Source organism: Anser cygnoides, chromosome 6, assembly GCF_040182565.1.
Source record: "Anser cygnoides isolate HZ-2024a breed goose chromosome 6, Taihu_goose_T2T_genome, whole genome shotgun sequence".
Lineage (NCBI taxonomy): Eukaryota > Metazoa > Chordata > Aves > Anseriformes > Anatidae > Anser > Anser cygnoides.
Window position 1 is genome coordinate 42095791 of NC_089878.1, and position 17150 is coordinate 42112940.

The 17150-nt window shown below is 36.5% G+C and overlaps 1 protein-coding gene across 7 annotated transcripts in view; it reads left to right on the forward strand.

The window, feature by feature from the left end:
• TANC1 (tetratricopeptide repeat, ankyrin repeat and coiled-coil containing 1) overlaps nucleotides 1-17150 on the forward strand; it is a 95639-nt gene that overhangs the window by 47365 nt on the left and 31124 nt on the right. For all 7 annotated transcript variants that reach the window (XM_066999073.1, XM_066999071.1, XM_066999072.1 and 4 more), the window contains 6 exons: nucleotides 3271-3372; nucleotides 5570-5691; nucleotides 7338-7527; nucleotides 11846-12103; nucleotides 15411-15536; nucleotides 16861-17142. In XM_066999073.1, coding sequence (XP_066855174.1) covers nucleotides 3271-3372; nucleotides 5570-5691; nucleotides 7338-7527; nucleotides 11846-12103; nucleotides 15411-15536; nucleotides 16861-17142 — 1080 coding nt within the window. The remainder of the gene's footprint in view (nucleotides 1-3270; nucleotides 3373-5569; nucleotides 5692-7337; nucleotides 7528-11845; nucleotides 12104-15410; nucleotides 15537-16860; nucleotides 17143-17150) is intronic.

The following is a 17150-nucleotide window of genomic DNA, read 5'->3' on the forward strand; positions in this document are numbered from 1 at the left end:
TCCCTAGTGCTTTCCATATGGTATTTGCTTTGTTTGTGAGGGAGATCTGCTGACCAGAAAAAGGAGGAAAAACTGAAAAACAGAAGTGCAGTCCAGAGTTGTACTCTAGCATTAAGGAGGATAAGAGGAGGGAAGCAAGCTTGCTGGAGTTGTTTTTGCACGGTGTTCACCTTGCACACCACATACTAAGAATAATTATCAAGAGACAGTTCTATTTTATCCAGCACTTTGAAGTATTAGACTCTGTGAGAGTAATTACTCATCCTTCTGTTACTGGTGGGAGAGGAAGAAGCTGAGACCTAAAGGAGTGAAGCAACAAAGAAGCAATTGGGATGGTGGTAGTAGCACAGTGAGGTGGTTGTCCCCTAGGACTGAAATTCAGTTTGCTTCTTTTGTTGTTTGGAGCTTTTTTTGATCATTTTCCTCTGAATCCAATACGTTATAGGCTATTTTATTTTAAAACTATCGGAGTATCGTGAACTGCACTTGGTTTACAAGCAACTATCTCTAGCTTTCTTGAAGCTTTCTGGCTTTCGTGAGAGGCACCAGTCAGTGCTTAAATCCAGAGTTCTGGCACTGCATTACAGCGTAGACAGGGAAGTAACTGGGACTCAGGTCCTGAATGGGAGTGTTTCCTGGCCTACTGCTGTATCACTTCTCATTAACAGTAAGTTCAAGTGTTTGCAAAAGGCCTTCCATTATCCAGTCCTTAGTTCTGCAACTGGCAGAGGCAGGAAGTGAAACTACTTGGAAACTGCAGAGTTTAATAATAATAAAATCCACGTTCTGCCGCAGTGTTATAGCTTGCTTCTTACAAGGCTTATTGGGTTTGAGTACTATGTATTATTTTACTGATTATTTCCTGTTTGAAACAAACACTACCCCCCCAAGACAACGAAGACAAAAACCACCAAGTAGCCTTGTCAGTAGTTTGTTATGGAGAAATATAAGAAATATATTTGTACTTGAATATCACCTTCTATCAGCATGGGATTGTTGCTGATGAAGGGGGTTTCTTGGAAATACATCTGTGGAACTTGATTCTAGAGCTTCAGTTGCTTAATGCTTGTCAGTGCAAACTTAACCAGTTTGACCAGAGAAGACGCTTGACTTGAGATCTTGGATTTTGTTTTGCTTTCAAGTGTATCATAAATTTGACTAAATAAAAAATCTGACAGGAATGTTTGTTGAAAGCCAAAGGTTGCCATGACTTGAAAGCCGAGTCACTGTAGCCTTTGATTTTCTCTTTGGTAAGTGCTTTCAAAAAAGACTTCTGAATGTAGTTTTAATTCTGGCTTATAAACATCATCAGTAATGTGGAAACTGTAATGCATGTATGTGAAAGATCTGGGAAACAAGGCATGTGTAGTATGCTGTTGATAATTGTTAGTGCTTAAGAATTTTAGTAATAATTACATGCTCCTGATGAAGATTGAGATCCTGCTGCGCTGTAGATTTGTTGAAGTCTGGTGTCTCTTCCACTGAACCTAAACTACAGAGTGAAATGTAGTGGGAAACCAAGAGTGGAATACAGTAGGAAGTCAGAGAAGAAGAGCTTTATCAGAGAACAGAAATAAAGTAGGGAAATAAGAGAAAGTGAGCCTGGCTGGGGAATGGAGTTGCACTGAGATGGTGCGAGGGAGTACGCTTCCGACAGTGAGCTGGGCTGGGACTTGGAGTCCTGTTCAAACGATAGTTTGGAATGGGTAGGGTGGAACAAAAGCTTGTGGGGAGCCCTATCATTTCAGGATCCGGAAGACCACCAAAGAGCATGGCAGTCCTGGGAGCCAGTACTTCCTCTGCTGTCAGACAGTATTTGAAACTGTCAAAGGTTCCCTTTGCAGTGCTTAAATGCTCTTTAAATACATTTACATGAATACTTCTGTTCAACTCTGGCTTCTTTTAGTTAGATGGGGACAAATGGGGCTCAAAAGAAGGGTAAATCATTATCTGTTGTCAGAGCTGGGGAAATTCTCGAAATACCTCTATTTCAGATTTTTTAAGTCTAGTAACTGACTGTGTTTCTAGGGACTTCTAGCTAATACTTAGTTTGCTCTGAATGAAACATTAGAATCACAAACTACACCTCCAGCTCACTAAAACTTTGAAAGTTTCAAGTGGCTTTATTAGACACATTACAAAAAAAAAAAAAAAAAAGGATTGTACTAGTGAAAATTTAAGACAAAAATTCAGGTTTAGTACCTTCAGTTTTCGGTACCACAGATGATGATATTTCCACTCCCTATTCCATTTAAATATCTTAGCTTTCCAATGTGTAACTTTGCAAATTTCCCTGTTTATACTTTTCCAAAACTCTCAGTGTTGCAAATGCTTTTATTGTTATAAAATTCTACTGACGTATTTTTTCAGGATGTGGATAAATACATGGTAGAGTTTCAGTTCTATGACGTATCAATGTAGCAGCCTACCTTCCAGTACTATCAATTATTAAATTAAGATGAAAATTTCTCCTTTGCGTTTGTAGTGCAAGCAGATGTTGATGTAATAGTACCAGTATGCTTTTTCTGTTAAACCTTTAGAGGGCAGCATCGTTCCCTTTCAGTTAGATACTTTGCTGACCAGAAGCACAGTTGTGTAGTTAACATTTCCTGCAGTTGCTACTAACCTACTAACCCATGTTCGGCAAAAACCAGGTTCATAAACAGCCTGAAACCAAAGCATGAAGCTGAAAGGGAGAGCAAAGAGGGAATCAATTTAATTTTTTAAAAGTGGGTTTGTGTGTGTGTGAATGCACTGCTCTTTTTAATAGTAGAGGTTGTGTATTTAAACTTAATATAAACTGGGAATGCTATTGTTTTATGAAAGCAGAAATTTTTAGTGTGATTTTTAGTGCACTAATTTTGCAAACTGTCTGCCTGTAGGATTTCTCGCTTAGTTTCAGAGATACTCCTAACAATATTATCTTCTTGTTATAATGGAAAGTGAAAGCTCTACAAAGGAGGCCCACTGGAAGTTACCTGAGTTTGAACATGATAAAGTCACTCACTTTATATATACTGGAAACTTTCAGGATTGTCACAGCAAGCAGACTGGTTTGATTTTCTGGTGGGCTTTATGTTCCCAGAAGCCCGAACAGAGCATTTCTTTCTCACTAGTGCGGAAGTACAACAGCTCTTGAGTTCTTACAGTAGCAGCTCTGCGTGTAAGAACTAGTTCCTCTACTTTATTTCTCTCTGAGGATAGACACTTTACATTTGAAACTTCTGGTCCATCAGGAAAAATTTGATACTCAGCTCTTTCCTGTGGCAGGTCCGATCAGGAAGCCCAAGTATGTGGAAAGTCCTAGAGTGCCAGGTGAGGCAGGTCTACTGCTGAGAAAAGGAGCAGAGCAAGGAGAACCCAGTCAAACTGGTAAGAATCTGTTCAATGATACTTGGTTTAGAAGAACAGCTGTTCATTTCAGAGTGATACAAAGGATCCTGCATTATAGTGAAATTTTGTTTCTCTGTTTGTAAGAGTTTGGCAAATTCCATGTGCTTGTTGTAAGGAGGAAATGCTTTCCATTATACTTACATGATCTTTATAACTGTCTCAATTCGTGGAATTGTATGTGTACTGCAGGTAAAGCAATGTTGACTGTTGCTGATTACTACGTATTGCAAAGGCCAACTAGAATTTTTTTTAATTTTCTTTTCAATGTAAACTGATTCCAAGTGTGTATCTCTGCACTGGATACAGTGCTTCATTTTAGAAATTTTGTAAAAGCTTGCTAAATAAGAAGTCAGTAACAGCAGACTTCTGTGCTGGCAAAGCTGGTAAAAGCTAATTCTCTAAAGTTAATTGCAATTTTTGAAAAGTTTCATGTCCGTTAAATTGACTAGCATGTAACAGAGTGTAGTTTTGACAGTGAATGTCATAGCCAAAGCAAAATTACCAATAACTTGGTATATGACTATATGCACCATAGCATGGATTTCACGTGTCTTATATTATTTTATATTATTTTTTGCAGTTTATCAGGCCACATTAAAGTCATTGCATGTAGCTGGTCAGGTTCCAGCTGAAAAATTTTTGTTTTAGCTTTTGCTTCAATTCTACAGTATAAAAGCTACACTTTTAAAAACAAATAGTTCCTTTAGGAGAAAAACAAAACAAACAAAAAACCCACTTATTTTTAATAATTAATAGTGAAAATAGAGCTCACTGTAAATTTTTTCACAATCTGCTCTTTTATGCCGTATTTGATATGTTACAGTCAGCCTGGGCACTCTTATGCCTTCATCTTAATAGCCATGTTGGTGCAGGCATTAAAGTTTTACACACATCCTGGACAGCTTGTAGACCTTATTTCCATCTAAAGATCATCTCATAATAATCCTCCTCTTGACAGAGTTGTATTCCCAGACAGAGAGAATGCTAAAGGTCAAAACTGAATTCTAGTGTTTAAGGATTAAACAATGATTGGTGGGCTGAACTCCTTTGACTCTTGGATTTTATCTTTGCTGCTGAGCTGACATTCTTACTATGCATAACATTTGCTCAATCCTGTAAAAGGTTAAAATTTGAATATAATATTTATTTTTAACTGTTCATAGGAATGAAATAGTTAAAGCTTTTGCATCTCAGAATGTTTTGCAAATTGCCATGTCTTGGAATACTTGACTGGAAAATGCGTTTTCTTTATAATAATTGTCATTTTGATTATTACAGTTATCTTTAAAATGGTAATACTGGCAATTAAAGTGTTTGTGAAATCAGCTGACTTCAAAAAAAAAAACAAACCATTTTGTAGATTTCCTCCTTTTAACGTTATTGAAGAAGTCATAGAATTAGATCTTCCAGAATAAAAACTTACACTGTCGACAAAATTAAGAAATATGTATATTTAAGTAGGCACTGAGCTAAAGTGAAATAAATAAGGATGTTCAACTAGTGAAATGTTCATGTTTGGAAGCTGAGTTTTGCATCACTCAGGGAAATTGAAACACTGAAGTAATGCTTACTGGGTAAACTGTTCAGTTCAGTTAAAATTACTGTTTTCTCTGTTTTTCTTACAATCTGCAACTGGGGGAAGAAAGTGTCATTTCTTGCAAATCCCACTGAACATCAGTGGTTAGATATCATATGTTTTTTTGGTTAAAAAAAAAATAATAATAATAAAATAAAAAAAATCCTGTTCAGCCATGTATTTAGCTTAGTGAAGCCATAAAGGAAAAACAAAAGTAAAGGAACAGATTAGTCATAGTTTTTCTGCTCTGCTTTTTGGTATTGTAGAAGGTAATGCAACTTAAACAATTGCACTTTAACCATTTCTGTTTTGATTGGTGGGCATAGGGGTGGTGTTTGGTTGGCTTGTTTGTTTTGTTTTGTTTTTTTGTTTTTTTTTTTCATCCCCTAGATTTGTGCAAATATGCAGAGAATCCAAGAACCACCAACAATTTTAAGTCTAAAAGGCAAAAAGTTTAAATGGCATTAGCTTCTCTGTTAGATATACTGCTGAGAGAAGATCCAGTGTTTACATTTGATTGTATTTTTTCTGCCTCTTGTAACATTTTCCAAATACGAGACTAATTTTAACCAACTTCCCCCCCACACCCTGTCTCCAAAGCAAAACCTGATAAAGACTCGAGCTGTTCTCCTGCAGCACAAGAATTGATGACAAGATTGGGGTTTTTACTGGGAGAAGGAATCCCAACTTCTGCTCATATAGAAGAGAAAAATGAAGCCATGGTAGGATAACAGAAAACAACATATTTATGTTCATCTTGCTTCTGAACGGACTCATGTTATTTCCTTATTTTCTCTGTTTGCTAATTGCAGTTACTTGATAATTACCAAAATATAATCTATGTTAATAGGCATACGGTAATGGAATTGTAAATGAATTATAACAATCAAGTTACACGTTTTGTTTTCTTTTAATTGTGGGTTGATCTTGCATTCTTTCCTAAAAAAAAAAAAAGCTGAAAAAAAGAATAGACTCATCAGTCTTGGAGGCTAAGTCTAAGCTACTATGAATCTGAAGAGCAGCTAGGGTTCTTTCTGCATTATTTCAGTATTTAGGATTTTTTCCTGGTATTCTCAGTGATTTATGAGAATGGAAAATTTCAGTGGTTTGCTAAAATGGTCGCATGTTTTGGGGACATCCTTTCCTTTCCAAGAAGTTCACTTCTGATTGAAGGTTTTTATTGTCATGTAGGAGTAGAACTGGGGAGAATCGAGTAGCTCGTAACTGTATGAAACTCATCTGCTAACCTAAACTGCTTACTACCAATCTCTTTCTCTTCCCTTTCTTCACTTACTGTCCCAGGCCTCAAAATTCTTAGTGCATTGGATTCCAGTGATAGGAAAGGGTGAATAAGATTGCAGTACCAGTGTTTTTAACACAAATATAGACTGGGTAGATGATGGATTGAGATCCACCCTGAGAAGGACCTGGGGGTGTGGCATGTTGGTGGATGAGGAGCTCGATATGAGCTGGCGATGTGCACTTGGAGCCCAGAAAGCCAACCGTATCCTGGGCTGCATCAAAAGCAGCGTGGGGCAGCAGATCAAGGGAGGTAATTGTCCCCCTCTGCTCTGCCCTCATGAGACCCTGGTTGGAGTGCTGTGTTCAGCTCTGGGGCCCCCAATGTAATAGGAAGGATGTGGAAGTATTAGAACGAGTCCAGAGGAGGACCGCAAAGATGATCAAGGGGCTGGAGCACCTCTCCTACAAAGGCTGAGAGAGTTGGGGTTCTTCAGCCTGGAGAAGAGAAAGCTGTGGGGAGACCTTGTAGTGGCCCTCCAGTACCTGAAAGGGGCCTACAGAAAAGCTGGGGAGGGACTCTTTGTTGGGGATTGCAGTGATAGGACAAGAGGGAATGTAATTAAACTGAAATAGGGTAGGTTTAGATTAGATGTAAGGAGGAAATTCTTTACTCTGAGGGTGTAAACTGGAACTGGTTGCTCAGAGAAGCTGTGGATGTCCCATCCCTGGAAGTGTTCAAGGCCAAGTTGGATGGGGCTTTGGGCAACCTGGTCTAGTGGGAGGTGCCCATGGCAGGGGGTTGGAATTAGATGGTGTTTAAGGTCTCTTCCAACCCAAGCCGTTCTATGATTCTATGAAATCTGCCTCACTGCAGCTCTTCGAGTTAATCATGAATTTCCCTTTTTTGTTGGGGAATATCGAGCAATATTTTAGACTTCTAAGACACATTATAAGAGTTATCTGAAAACATGTCAATAAGGCTCCCAATCAAGATAAGCATTCGTTTCTTGAGGTTTTTCCTTGGAAAATGGTTTCTTTGCTTTGTTTAACCTTGTTGCTTCTAATTTTCAGCACAGTATTTTACTGCCTTCTGTGCAATAACTATTCATTTTTCTTCACACTGCAGTGTACAATAACCAGTCAAGGAGTCAGTCCATGTTCTACCCTCACAAGCAGCACTACATCACCTAGCACTGATAGCCCATGCTCAACTCTCAATAGCTGTGCTGGCAAAACAGCAGCCAACAAAGGTAGTCCCTGTGGAACCATTAGCAGCCCTAGCTCCACCCTGGAGAGCAAGGACAGTGGAATTATAGGTAAGCATCCTAATTAGTAATGCAATTAATAGAAATTAACCTTCTCTTAATACTGCAGGTTTGAATAGCTGCTTCATGACAGTGTTTGATTTTTATGCCATAGCTGGATCCCATTCCATGTCCTCTGTACTTGAAAATTGAAATCCTATTTCTTGCCTGTAACAGTCGCTGTTGTTAGATGTGCGTTTCTCTTCTTTTGCTTTCATGGTGCAGTTCTAATTTCTGCATGTTTTCCTTTTAAAATAATTTCCTCTGTTGTGCTCCAATTACTATTTTTACTTCTTCCATTGTATTTGCCTCTACAATGCATTTCCTAATAGTGAAGGACAGAATACGTTGAAGCTGGTTGGATTTTCAGTGGAGGAAAAATTAATTAATGCTAGCTGTTGCGAGGATAATCCAAATAAAGCTGTTTAGAAACAGTTCAGACATCAGAGTAACTGGCATGAAAGCGAAGTGTAAATGGGGCATCAAGGAAGAGGTGAAATCGTGGGATCCTCTGCAAATTGGATGACTGAACTGAGGCTATATACGCATATCCAATTTGGTGTCAGCTATCATTAGATAGCTTTAGCAAGTCTTTTCTGTATAAAGAAAAGCTATGAATTCTTTGCTGCCTTGTTTGTACCATCTTCTCTATTTCTGCTCCCTTCCCTAGTGAGTCCTTATCAGTAAAGCTATCTTCCTATAGCTTCCTATCTTCCTATAAAGCTTTGAGTGTTCAAATGGCTGCTTTGATATTCTCTGGACGGCCAGAGTAAGATGTAAAAAGCATAATTTTAGAGTTGTTATAAACTGTTGTAAGAAGATTTATCCTTTGTTGATTTAGTCAGTTTTTTAGAAGAGGCCAATTGGTTGAGGAGTTGGTATTTAAAATTGATTTTGTAACAGCTGTTAAGCTTAAAAAAAAAAAAAAAAAAAGTGGGGGGACAGGGGGAGGGGGAAGGAAGGACACAGTGTGCCCCCTAACCTGAAGCTTTCTCAATCTACAAAAGCAAACTTCCAGTTTTATTTAGCTCTAGCAGTTTGAAAAAATTTAGGGATGCTGTAAAAGAAAGCAATTCTAAATCTTAAATGCCTCGATTTAACAATATAAACTTAAGTCATGTTATTGTCTTTGTGAACTTACTAATTTTTTAATTGCAACTTTTGTTAATAGAAGGAGTTGCAAGTGAAAGTGGTATCTGCCAGCCTGCCTGCCTGCTGTTATGTATAGTAACTTGATCGTTGTTGTAGTACTTGCCACATACTGATAATATACGTTTCCTTAACACAGTTAAGAACGTATTATCAGTACTTCTTGGCTAGTACTAATACACTTCACTCTGGCTTTATAGATGTTCCTGAATTTAATTATAAAGTGAAGTAATTAATAGTAGTCATATGTTATGGCATAACATCGTTTTTACTGGTCATTTACCCTAAGAGAGATGGTTATCATGGGTCAAAAGTCTCATTTATGTAACACCTTAGAATATCCCAAGTTGAAAGGGATCTACAGGGATCATCGAGTCCAACTTCTGTATTTGTATAACATTTAAGTACTTTGTTTTTAGGAAATTATTTTGTGAACTTCTTCCATAGCAGATTTGCTGCTCGTGGATTCACAGATCTGTAATTGCTTGACTTGAGAATAGAATCCGTTAGTTTTAAGCTTTGTCAGACTTCAGGGATTCCTGCTTCAATTACACTAGTGCAAGTGTAAAACAAACTGAAATGATTGTACAAGTGTGTATATTGCTATAAAAATACAGCAGTGTATGACTACAAGAGACAGTAATGTCTTCTGTTTCAAAAAATATTTATCTGTTAGTATATTTCAGTCATTTCCTTGTTTAATGTTTTATAGCGACTTTGCTTTTTTTTAATAGAATAGTTCAAATCAGTTCTGTGAATGACAGATTTGTGAGAGCTGTACAATTACAGCAAAACAGGTTTCACAGATAGGACATGGTTACAAAGACAGTTCTACCTTCATAACTACACCAGTGCTTTACTAACACTGTGATATGTAAATATGTAGATATTAGGCAATTCTACTTGGATATGTTTCATAAAAATTTAGGATTTCCGCTTCATTGGTGATGTGGTCAGCCCAATGTAGAGTTGTCACATACATACCTGTAACACTTAAAATCTTAGCCTGTGGGGAGTCCACAGTTCACATAGATATTATTTGAACAAGCATCGATTGACTGTTATTTTTTCCCTTGGTGCCCATTCATCCAATGTTATATTTTTCTCTGTTGCATACATTCATATATAAGCTAGCAGTTATAATGAAATACTTTGTAGAAGCTGGGTCAAGGTAAGAAGTGTATAATGTGATGATCTTTAACTTTAGTTGAAGTTAAGTTGTGAAGTTTTGATAATACACTATTTTCTTTCCTCTCCCCGGTTCAAAGAATGAAATAAATACAAAAAATCTCCCAAATCAAACCAAAACAGGGGAAAAAAAAAACCACAACACTTTTCCTGCCTTATCAAGCTTCTTCTTTTTTTCATGTTTTATTTCCCCTTATTAATAGTTGTTTGATTGTTAGTCTAGACCTAACTTTTTTTCCAAGATAATTTTGAATGATTAGGTGTTCTGTCATACAGACATGCTGTTCTCATTGATTTAGGTGAACTTTCAAGCATTCAAAATACAGAGTGATCGCTTAAATATTTGTTGTTCAAATATTTTGTGAAACTGCAATGTAAATATTGAAAAAAAATTAAATTAAACAGTAATTTCACTATTAAACATACAATAAGCAGTATATATTTGCAAAGCATTCTTATGCAAATATATTAGTGGAGTTTTAATAAACATCAGTACAGTAGATTCTAGAAGTATAAATTCTTCACGCTTTCAGATGTTGTAGGAGACCTCTATTAGTTACAGTTGTGCCCCCAACCAACAAACTGGATTATCTGGAGCATTCTAGATAATGCAGTTAAAATTGGTTCAGCTTTCATTGAGCAAATTGCTACAGCAGTGGAAAACTACTATTCTGTAATGCAGCATCCAAAAAACCTGTGTAGTCCACAGTTGTCATTTAGCTAAGGATCTGTATAGCACTGTGTTGTATATTTTGTGGCATCTGGTACTTCTACAGCAAAGAAAACCACAATGGTACATCTTACTGCTAAAGAGTTTCACATAGTACTGAGAAATTATTTGTAAATGTTTCCTGATTTGTTTATAATAAACAGAAAAAACCTTTTTGAGCCTCGTATTTACTGTATACAGTAGTACATTGAAATACTTTAAAAACCGAAATCAGAGTGTTTAATCTAAAATTTCATTCATATACTCTACTGGGCCTGATCAAACGTGCATCTAGCCTTGTACTCTTTCTGCCAGTGAAATGTAGCAGGTACTTAGGAAACCTTGTATAAATCTCAGTTGCAGGAAGTGTTTTGCCAGAATTAGTTAGTGAGGTATGTGAGAGTCCAGGCTAACTGTCATCCTAATGCAGCTAAGCTGTTAGGTGAGCTATATCTCTGAACAGTATTGAGGTTTTTATCATTTATACAGTATACAGGATGTTACACTATGAACAATACTGTTGGTCACAAGTAGGCTTGGGGCAAGCCTTCTGACTTACGATAGAATGGCCTGGGTTGGAAGGAACCTCAAAGATCATGTAGTTCCAACCCCCCTGCCATGGGCAGGGTCGCCGCCCACTAGATCAGGTTGCTCAGGGCCTCATCCGTCCTGGTCTTGAACACCTCCAGGGATGGGGCATCCACAGCCTCTCTTTTCTGACTTCAGAAAAACTGTGCAAATGTTTTCAATGAATTGAATTTTGAATTCTGTTTGTAAAACATTTGACTTTAAATGTATTATTTTGATAATTCACATTTTTAGTTTTTGTTCTTGCTCTAGAAGCGCTATTCTTATTTCTTACAGAGCTTTTGTTGTTTCTGTGTTTGCAGAATGGTTTGAATATTTCCAGATATTATATAGATTTTTAAATTTTAAAAGAAATTGAGACATATTTTGGGAAAGTAATAGATCTGTCATACAAGATCATAAATGTTTTGGTGGTTTTTTTTTCCACTCAGCACAGATTACACAGATCTAAAGACATACCTAGATTCATCTGAACATTTTTTTTTGTCTGCTTTCTGGAGTGTTTTTTCCAATTTGAATTTTTCTAAGCTGTGTTGTTTGGCTTTAATTAATATTACTCAAATTAAACGAAATATCCAGTGGAGAACTACTTGACTGTTATCTGCAGGCCCCAAATGCCATTGGAGTATGAAAATTATAATGCACAGGTGGGCTGTTTTCCTCTGCTGTGTACTTCAATTTCTTTCAATTTCTCAGCAACGATAACAAGTTCGTCAGAAAATGATGATCGTAGTGGATCCAGTTTGGAATGGAGTAAGGACGGGAGTCTCAGAGCTGGAGCACATCAAGGGATTAGTCATGATCGAAGAACAGATAATTGTTCACCGGTTGCAGAAGAGGAGGCTATTGGATCTGCTGAGAATTTGGCAAAAGAAGTACCAATGGGAGAGGGTCCTGTTCCTTATACTCAAAGTTCTGGATCTTTGATAATGCCTCGTCCAAACTCTGTTGCAGGTAAAGTCCTGAAATAGAAAAATGGATGTTTTTGTTAATGATGTGATATTTCTGCTTGATCTTAAAATTGAAGTTATATTGTTAGTTTGAAAGTGTTTTCATAGGACACACACAGGAAAAAAAAAAAGCGTAGTTTCTAAACTGAATGGATAAGTATTACTTAAATTGTTTAAAATTATCATACAGTGTTCATCTTGTGTTTAGTAGGTATTGGTTAAGGCAGAACTTTGGGGACGCTTTAAAATCCATCAGTCGTCCTAGGACTCTGTATGGTATCCAAAAACACCTCAAGTTTGTTGCTTTTTCTGTGTTCACATTCGCTAGAGCTGTAAATCTGATTAACACTAAGACCAAAATGATACTTTGGTCTGTGAACAAGTAACGCATATTACTTTTTTATTATTATTATTTAAATAGCTACGTGAAATTCTGCTTTCTAGTTGAATCATTCCATTCAGAAAATGTTAGTCTGTTTAGTTATGATAGACACATATGCAACCTCACCCCTACTTTTTATAAGTCTTGTAAAATCCAAAAATCCCTGAAAAAGCACATCTGACTTGAGCTGTACTAGTAGAACACATCAAATGCCGTTTGCTTACAGAAATATAACTCTGCAAGCAAAATGATCTGACAAAGTGCTCTCCTGAGCATGGGTGCCATATATGAGACAGTAGATGTAGCTAACAAGTTAGAAGATAACTACTAAATGCAAAGTGAAGTAAACTTCAATAAACAGGTTAGAGCTTGGGTGTTGGTGATTCCTAGAAGGAAGAGGGGAAGACATACTTAATTGCAGCTAGAAAATGTTGCTAATAACAGGGAGTATTCTAAGTTTAAAAGATGAAAAAAAAATGCTGCATAGAATTTTCTTAGTATGATAAGTTTCATGGGGGAAGTACTGTTAGTAAACCAGCTTTTGATGTTATCAAGAGCAATCTTTTGGCATATAATCTGCTAGCAACATTGAGAATTTTTAAGTTCTGACAATACCACTTTAAGTTTTGGACCTGTAAAGTTATAGATTATGAATAAGCACTAGTTCTGTGTTCTCATTGTGAATGTACAAACATGTTGGTTTGCTGAAAAAAGAGAAACACTCTCCTTTTCATTTTTGAAGGACATTATATATAGAGTGTTAGTTTCTGAAAAGTCCAGGAAATTGTAATATACTGGAACTGCAAAAGAAAAAGATGCTAATTGGCAGTTCAGTGTTATCAATAACTTAATACTTGTCAGTAATAGCCAAAATCCAGTGCTAATACAAAATAGTCTTACATTTAGAATGGTTCATGAAGTGTCATGAAAGATACTGAAAGCCACACACTGCAGTCTTGACAAATGTAATTTGAGGTTTTAAAATACCGTAAAAATGCACAGTGTTTCAAAATCAATTAAAATTATACTGTTGAAGGATTATTTTGCAGCAACATATAGTGATATGAATACAATGATGACCAGGTTCACAGCAGGAGAGTTACCAAGATTTTTAGTTTAATTGCTATGTTTTCTTTTGTGTTTATTCATCAGAATCATGCTGTTCACAGAAGTGAATTTCTCAGAGGGAGCACTAGCAAAGAATTGCAATGAATTAAGCATGCCTATAGCTATTTATATAGTTGTACAATTACAAATGTTAGAAACAATATTTGAGTCTGTTTTGAAAATGGCTTGATTTAGCTGTAATTTGCCTGTTGAGTGAGCTGACCTATAGCTTTTATAGTGCAGATAAGTTAATGCTCTGTGCAAAACTGTCAAAAGAACTGTAACATCCTTTTCTAAGTTGTTCTAGTATCTGGCATTGTAGAGATTTTTGTGAAATCTAGTGTGCTCTAAGCTGTAGATGACTATAGCCAGACTGTTTTATGGCTTTTGAGTGCCAGTGCTAAATATCCCTTTTTAAAAACTGGACAATTTTGCTACATGTGCAAGAAAAATAATTGATTTTCAGTACCCTTGCAGATAAGAGACTGATGAAGCTGGTCTCTTTCTTTATGAACATGAGATTGGAAGTTGTCACACCTCCAATCCCTGCTCAGACAAGTAGGTGTCTTGTTCTAGGAATCACTGATTGTGACTTCCTGTTACTGCATTCCCAGTTACTATGTCTGACTTATTCTGGGGGCCTTTTCCAGAGTTCTGAGATGGACCATAAACCATACTGTGCTTTTGCTTTCTCTTTTTATCTTATGTTATCCTCTTCCTAAAGAAAACTTTTGAGTTCATGACCTTGACAAAGTAGATATTCTAACTCCTGTATCATATGTTAAGTTCATGTACTCTGGTTATGATTTGGAGCATGTGTGCTGCTTGTGTGTGATTTATGTTCTCTCCAAGTACTTGATCTGCATGTCAGTTTAAAACTGGTGCCTTTTGGACATGGGTAATGCTGATTCTGGGACATGGCTGGGTAAGAAGCAGGCAACCACTTTCTTTTCATGGATGTTGTAGCAGTACTGCATAAATTTTGGGAAATGTGACTGTTATAACTGTCTGAAATACAGATTCTCAGATTTTAGCTTTGGCTGCTCTTAGACTTAAAAGTGCGTGAGTTTTGTAAATGCTATAACATGAATGACTTCAACCACTGCAGCAGATGGTGGCTGAGCAAATATTTGTGAAGTGATGCACACAAATTCTGTTACTGTTCTCAGAGTGACTTACGCAGCAGAAGTATTGCTGTATTGCATGAGTACGGTGTGAAATCAACTACTGTTGCAGATGGTTTCTCAACAAGAGCTTTTGTATGGTTTAGAGTTCTGTTTATCTATGCAAAGGAGTATGGGGAAGCTTAGAGAGTTAATGCAATATTGCTGATGTCCTGAATGTGGTGGAGTAATGCAGTGTCTGCTAGGCTAATTGCATGGTACAGATCGATGGCAACTCGGAAGGAAATTGAGATGAAAGAATCAGGTAGTTCCTGTGTTTCTGTGCAGAAGTAAGAAGTTTTACTGAATAATTTGTACCCTCTGTCTCTTTGTTTGTTTGGTCTTTAGCTTCTTTTCAGGAATTTTAGTGTCAGTTTAGATTTTGATGTTAATATTTTTCATTAAATACATAAATCAATAAAACTCCAATCTGACTAAAGAACACCACTCTTCAAATGGATATTTCAAGGAGATAGTGTAGTAAGAAAAGATCTCTAGAGAGAAATTGCCAGCTTTTTTTTTTTTTTAAGTAAAAGTTAGCTAAAATCATTTAGAAAACATGTGTAAGTACTATGTTGAGGAAAGAAATGTAGTAAATAACAACGGTCATTGTAAGTTATACTGTAAGAAAAATAAGCTTCAATTCTTTAATACTTCAGCAACAAGTTCTACCAAACTGGAAGATCTGAGTTATTTGGATGGACAAAGACATACTCCTTTACGCACTTCAATTCGCTTGCCTTGGCACAACACTGCTGGTGGAAGAGTGCAGCAGGAAAGTAAAGGTAAACATTTACATCTGCATCTGTCTTGGCACGGTCACACAGTTGTTAAGTAGTTTCATAACATAGACGTTCTGAGATCTTTGTAAACACCACTATCCTGCAAAATGATATTGTATTGTGCACTTCACAGATCACTCAATATGTCTGAAAATAACGTTTGTTCACACTTTTTGCTGTTTAGAAATTGAATGTGTGGCTTTTAATCAGTGTATTGTTTAACTAAGTGTGTATAAGCAGTGCTGTGCAGATCATGTGAATGTCCGAACTGAAGTTGTGTAATACCAGTGTTTAGGAAAGACTGATTTTCATGGTTGCCAGATTTTATTATCTGCAATACTTTGGTAATAGCGTACTACAATTTGAGAGACTACACTGGATTAAAAATCTTCAGACACTGTCATTAGAATTGTGTTTTAGGAAGAAAACTGATCTAATACCATTAGATGTGTTAATGACAAAAATATTCTTTAATATTTCTGGTCTTTGAGTCTGAAAATAGCAAGGTTATGTTAAATGCAAGTGAGGTGGGGAATATTTTCTTTTCTTCTCTTAACTAGCTTAGTCATCTGCAGGTTCTGTTAACTGATCAATAGCAATTAAAAGCAGGAAAAGGTTATCCTGTCGTCTTTCACTTACGTTTTTTCACGTTTGTCGATCAATGCTGATGTGTACCATTAGATTTAGTTAATGAATCCTCATACCATTATATTAGTGAACATTATGTTTCTGTAAATTTTAATGTATTTAATGCAACTAAAACCAAATTCTTCTTCTCTCCTATATATCTTGTCATGTGTTCAGCAAATGTTTAGATTCAAGTAATCAAATGCGACCACACTTTTAGCTGTGCTGAGTACTTTCTGTTCTTATGGCTTCAAAAGTACTGAAAAAGAGGATAGTAATTTTTTTATATTACTTCAAAAATATTTTTTCTGGTTTAACAAAGAATTCTTCTCTGTACATGTATTTACAGCTTCGAAGACATGCTACTGAAATGTTCAGCAGTGTAACTCGTTAAATTGAAAAATGTTTGAAACTTATCAATTTATGGAATTATTGATGCGCTTTAAGAAAACTCAAATTCAATTGTAAAAAATATCCTGAAATTATACTTGTAACTTATTTATAATTTAATTCACATAGGAGTTATGGAGGTGACCCAAGCCGAGCAGATCAGCTTTTATTATTTTCATGGTGGAAGCTCTAAAAAGTCTGATTATGAACATGATCAACAAGTCGCTGAACAAAATTGTCTTCTGAAGCAGTGCTGTTCTATTGCACAACTAGTTTCTAATAAACTTTTCTCCCTGCCACCTCTTCTCAGCACGTTTCGTTCCCTATAAGCCTCAAGATATTTTGCTGAAGCCACTGTTGTTTGAAGTGCCAAGCATAACAACAGACTCGGTGTTTGTTGGAAGAGAATGGCTGTTTCAAGCAATTGAAGAAAAAATGAAGAATACAGATCCGGCAGAGAACCAGGGAGCAGTCATTACTGGAAGTGTGGGATTCGGGAAAACTGCTATTATTTCACGGCTGGTGGCACTTAGCTGCCATGGAGGTCGCATGAGGCAAATAGCTTCAAACAGTCCTAATTCATCCCCCCAAAGTAAGTCT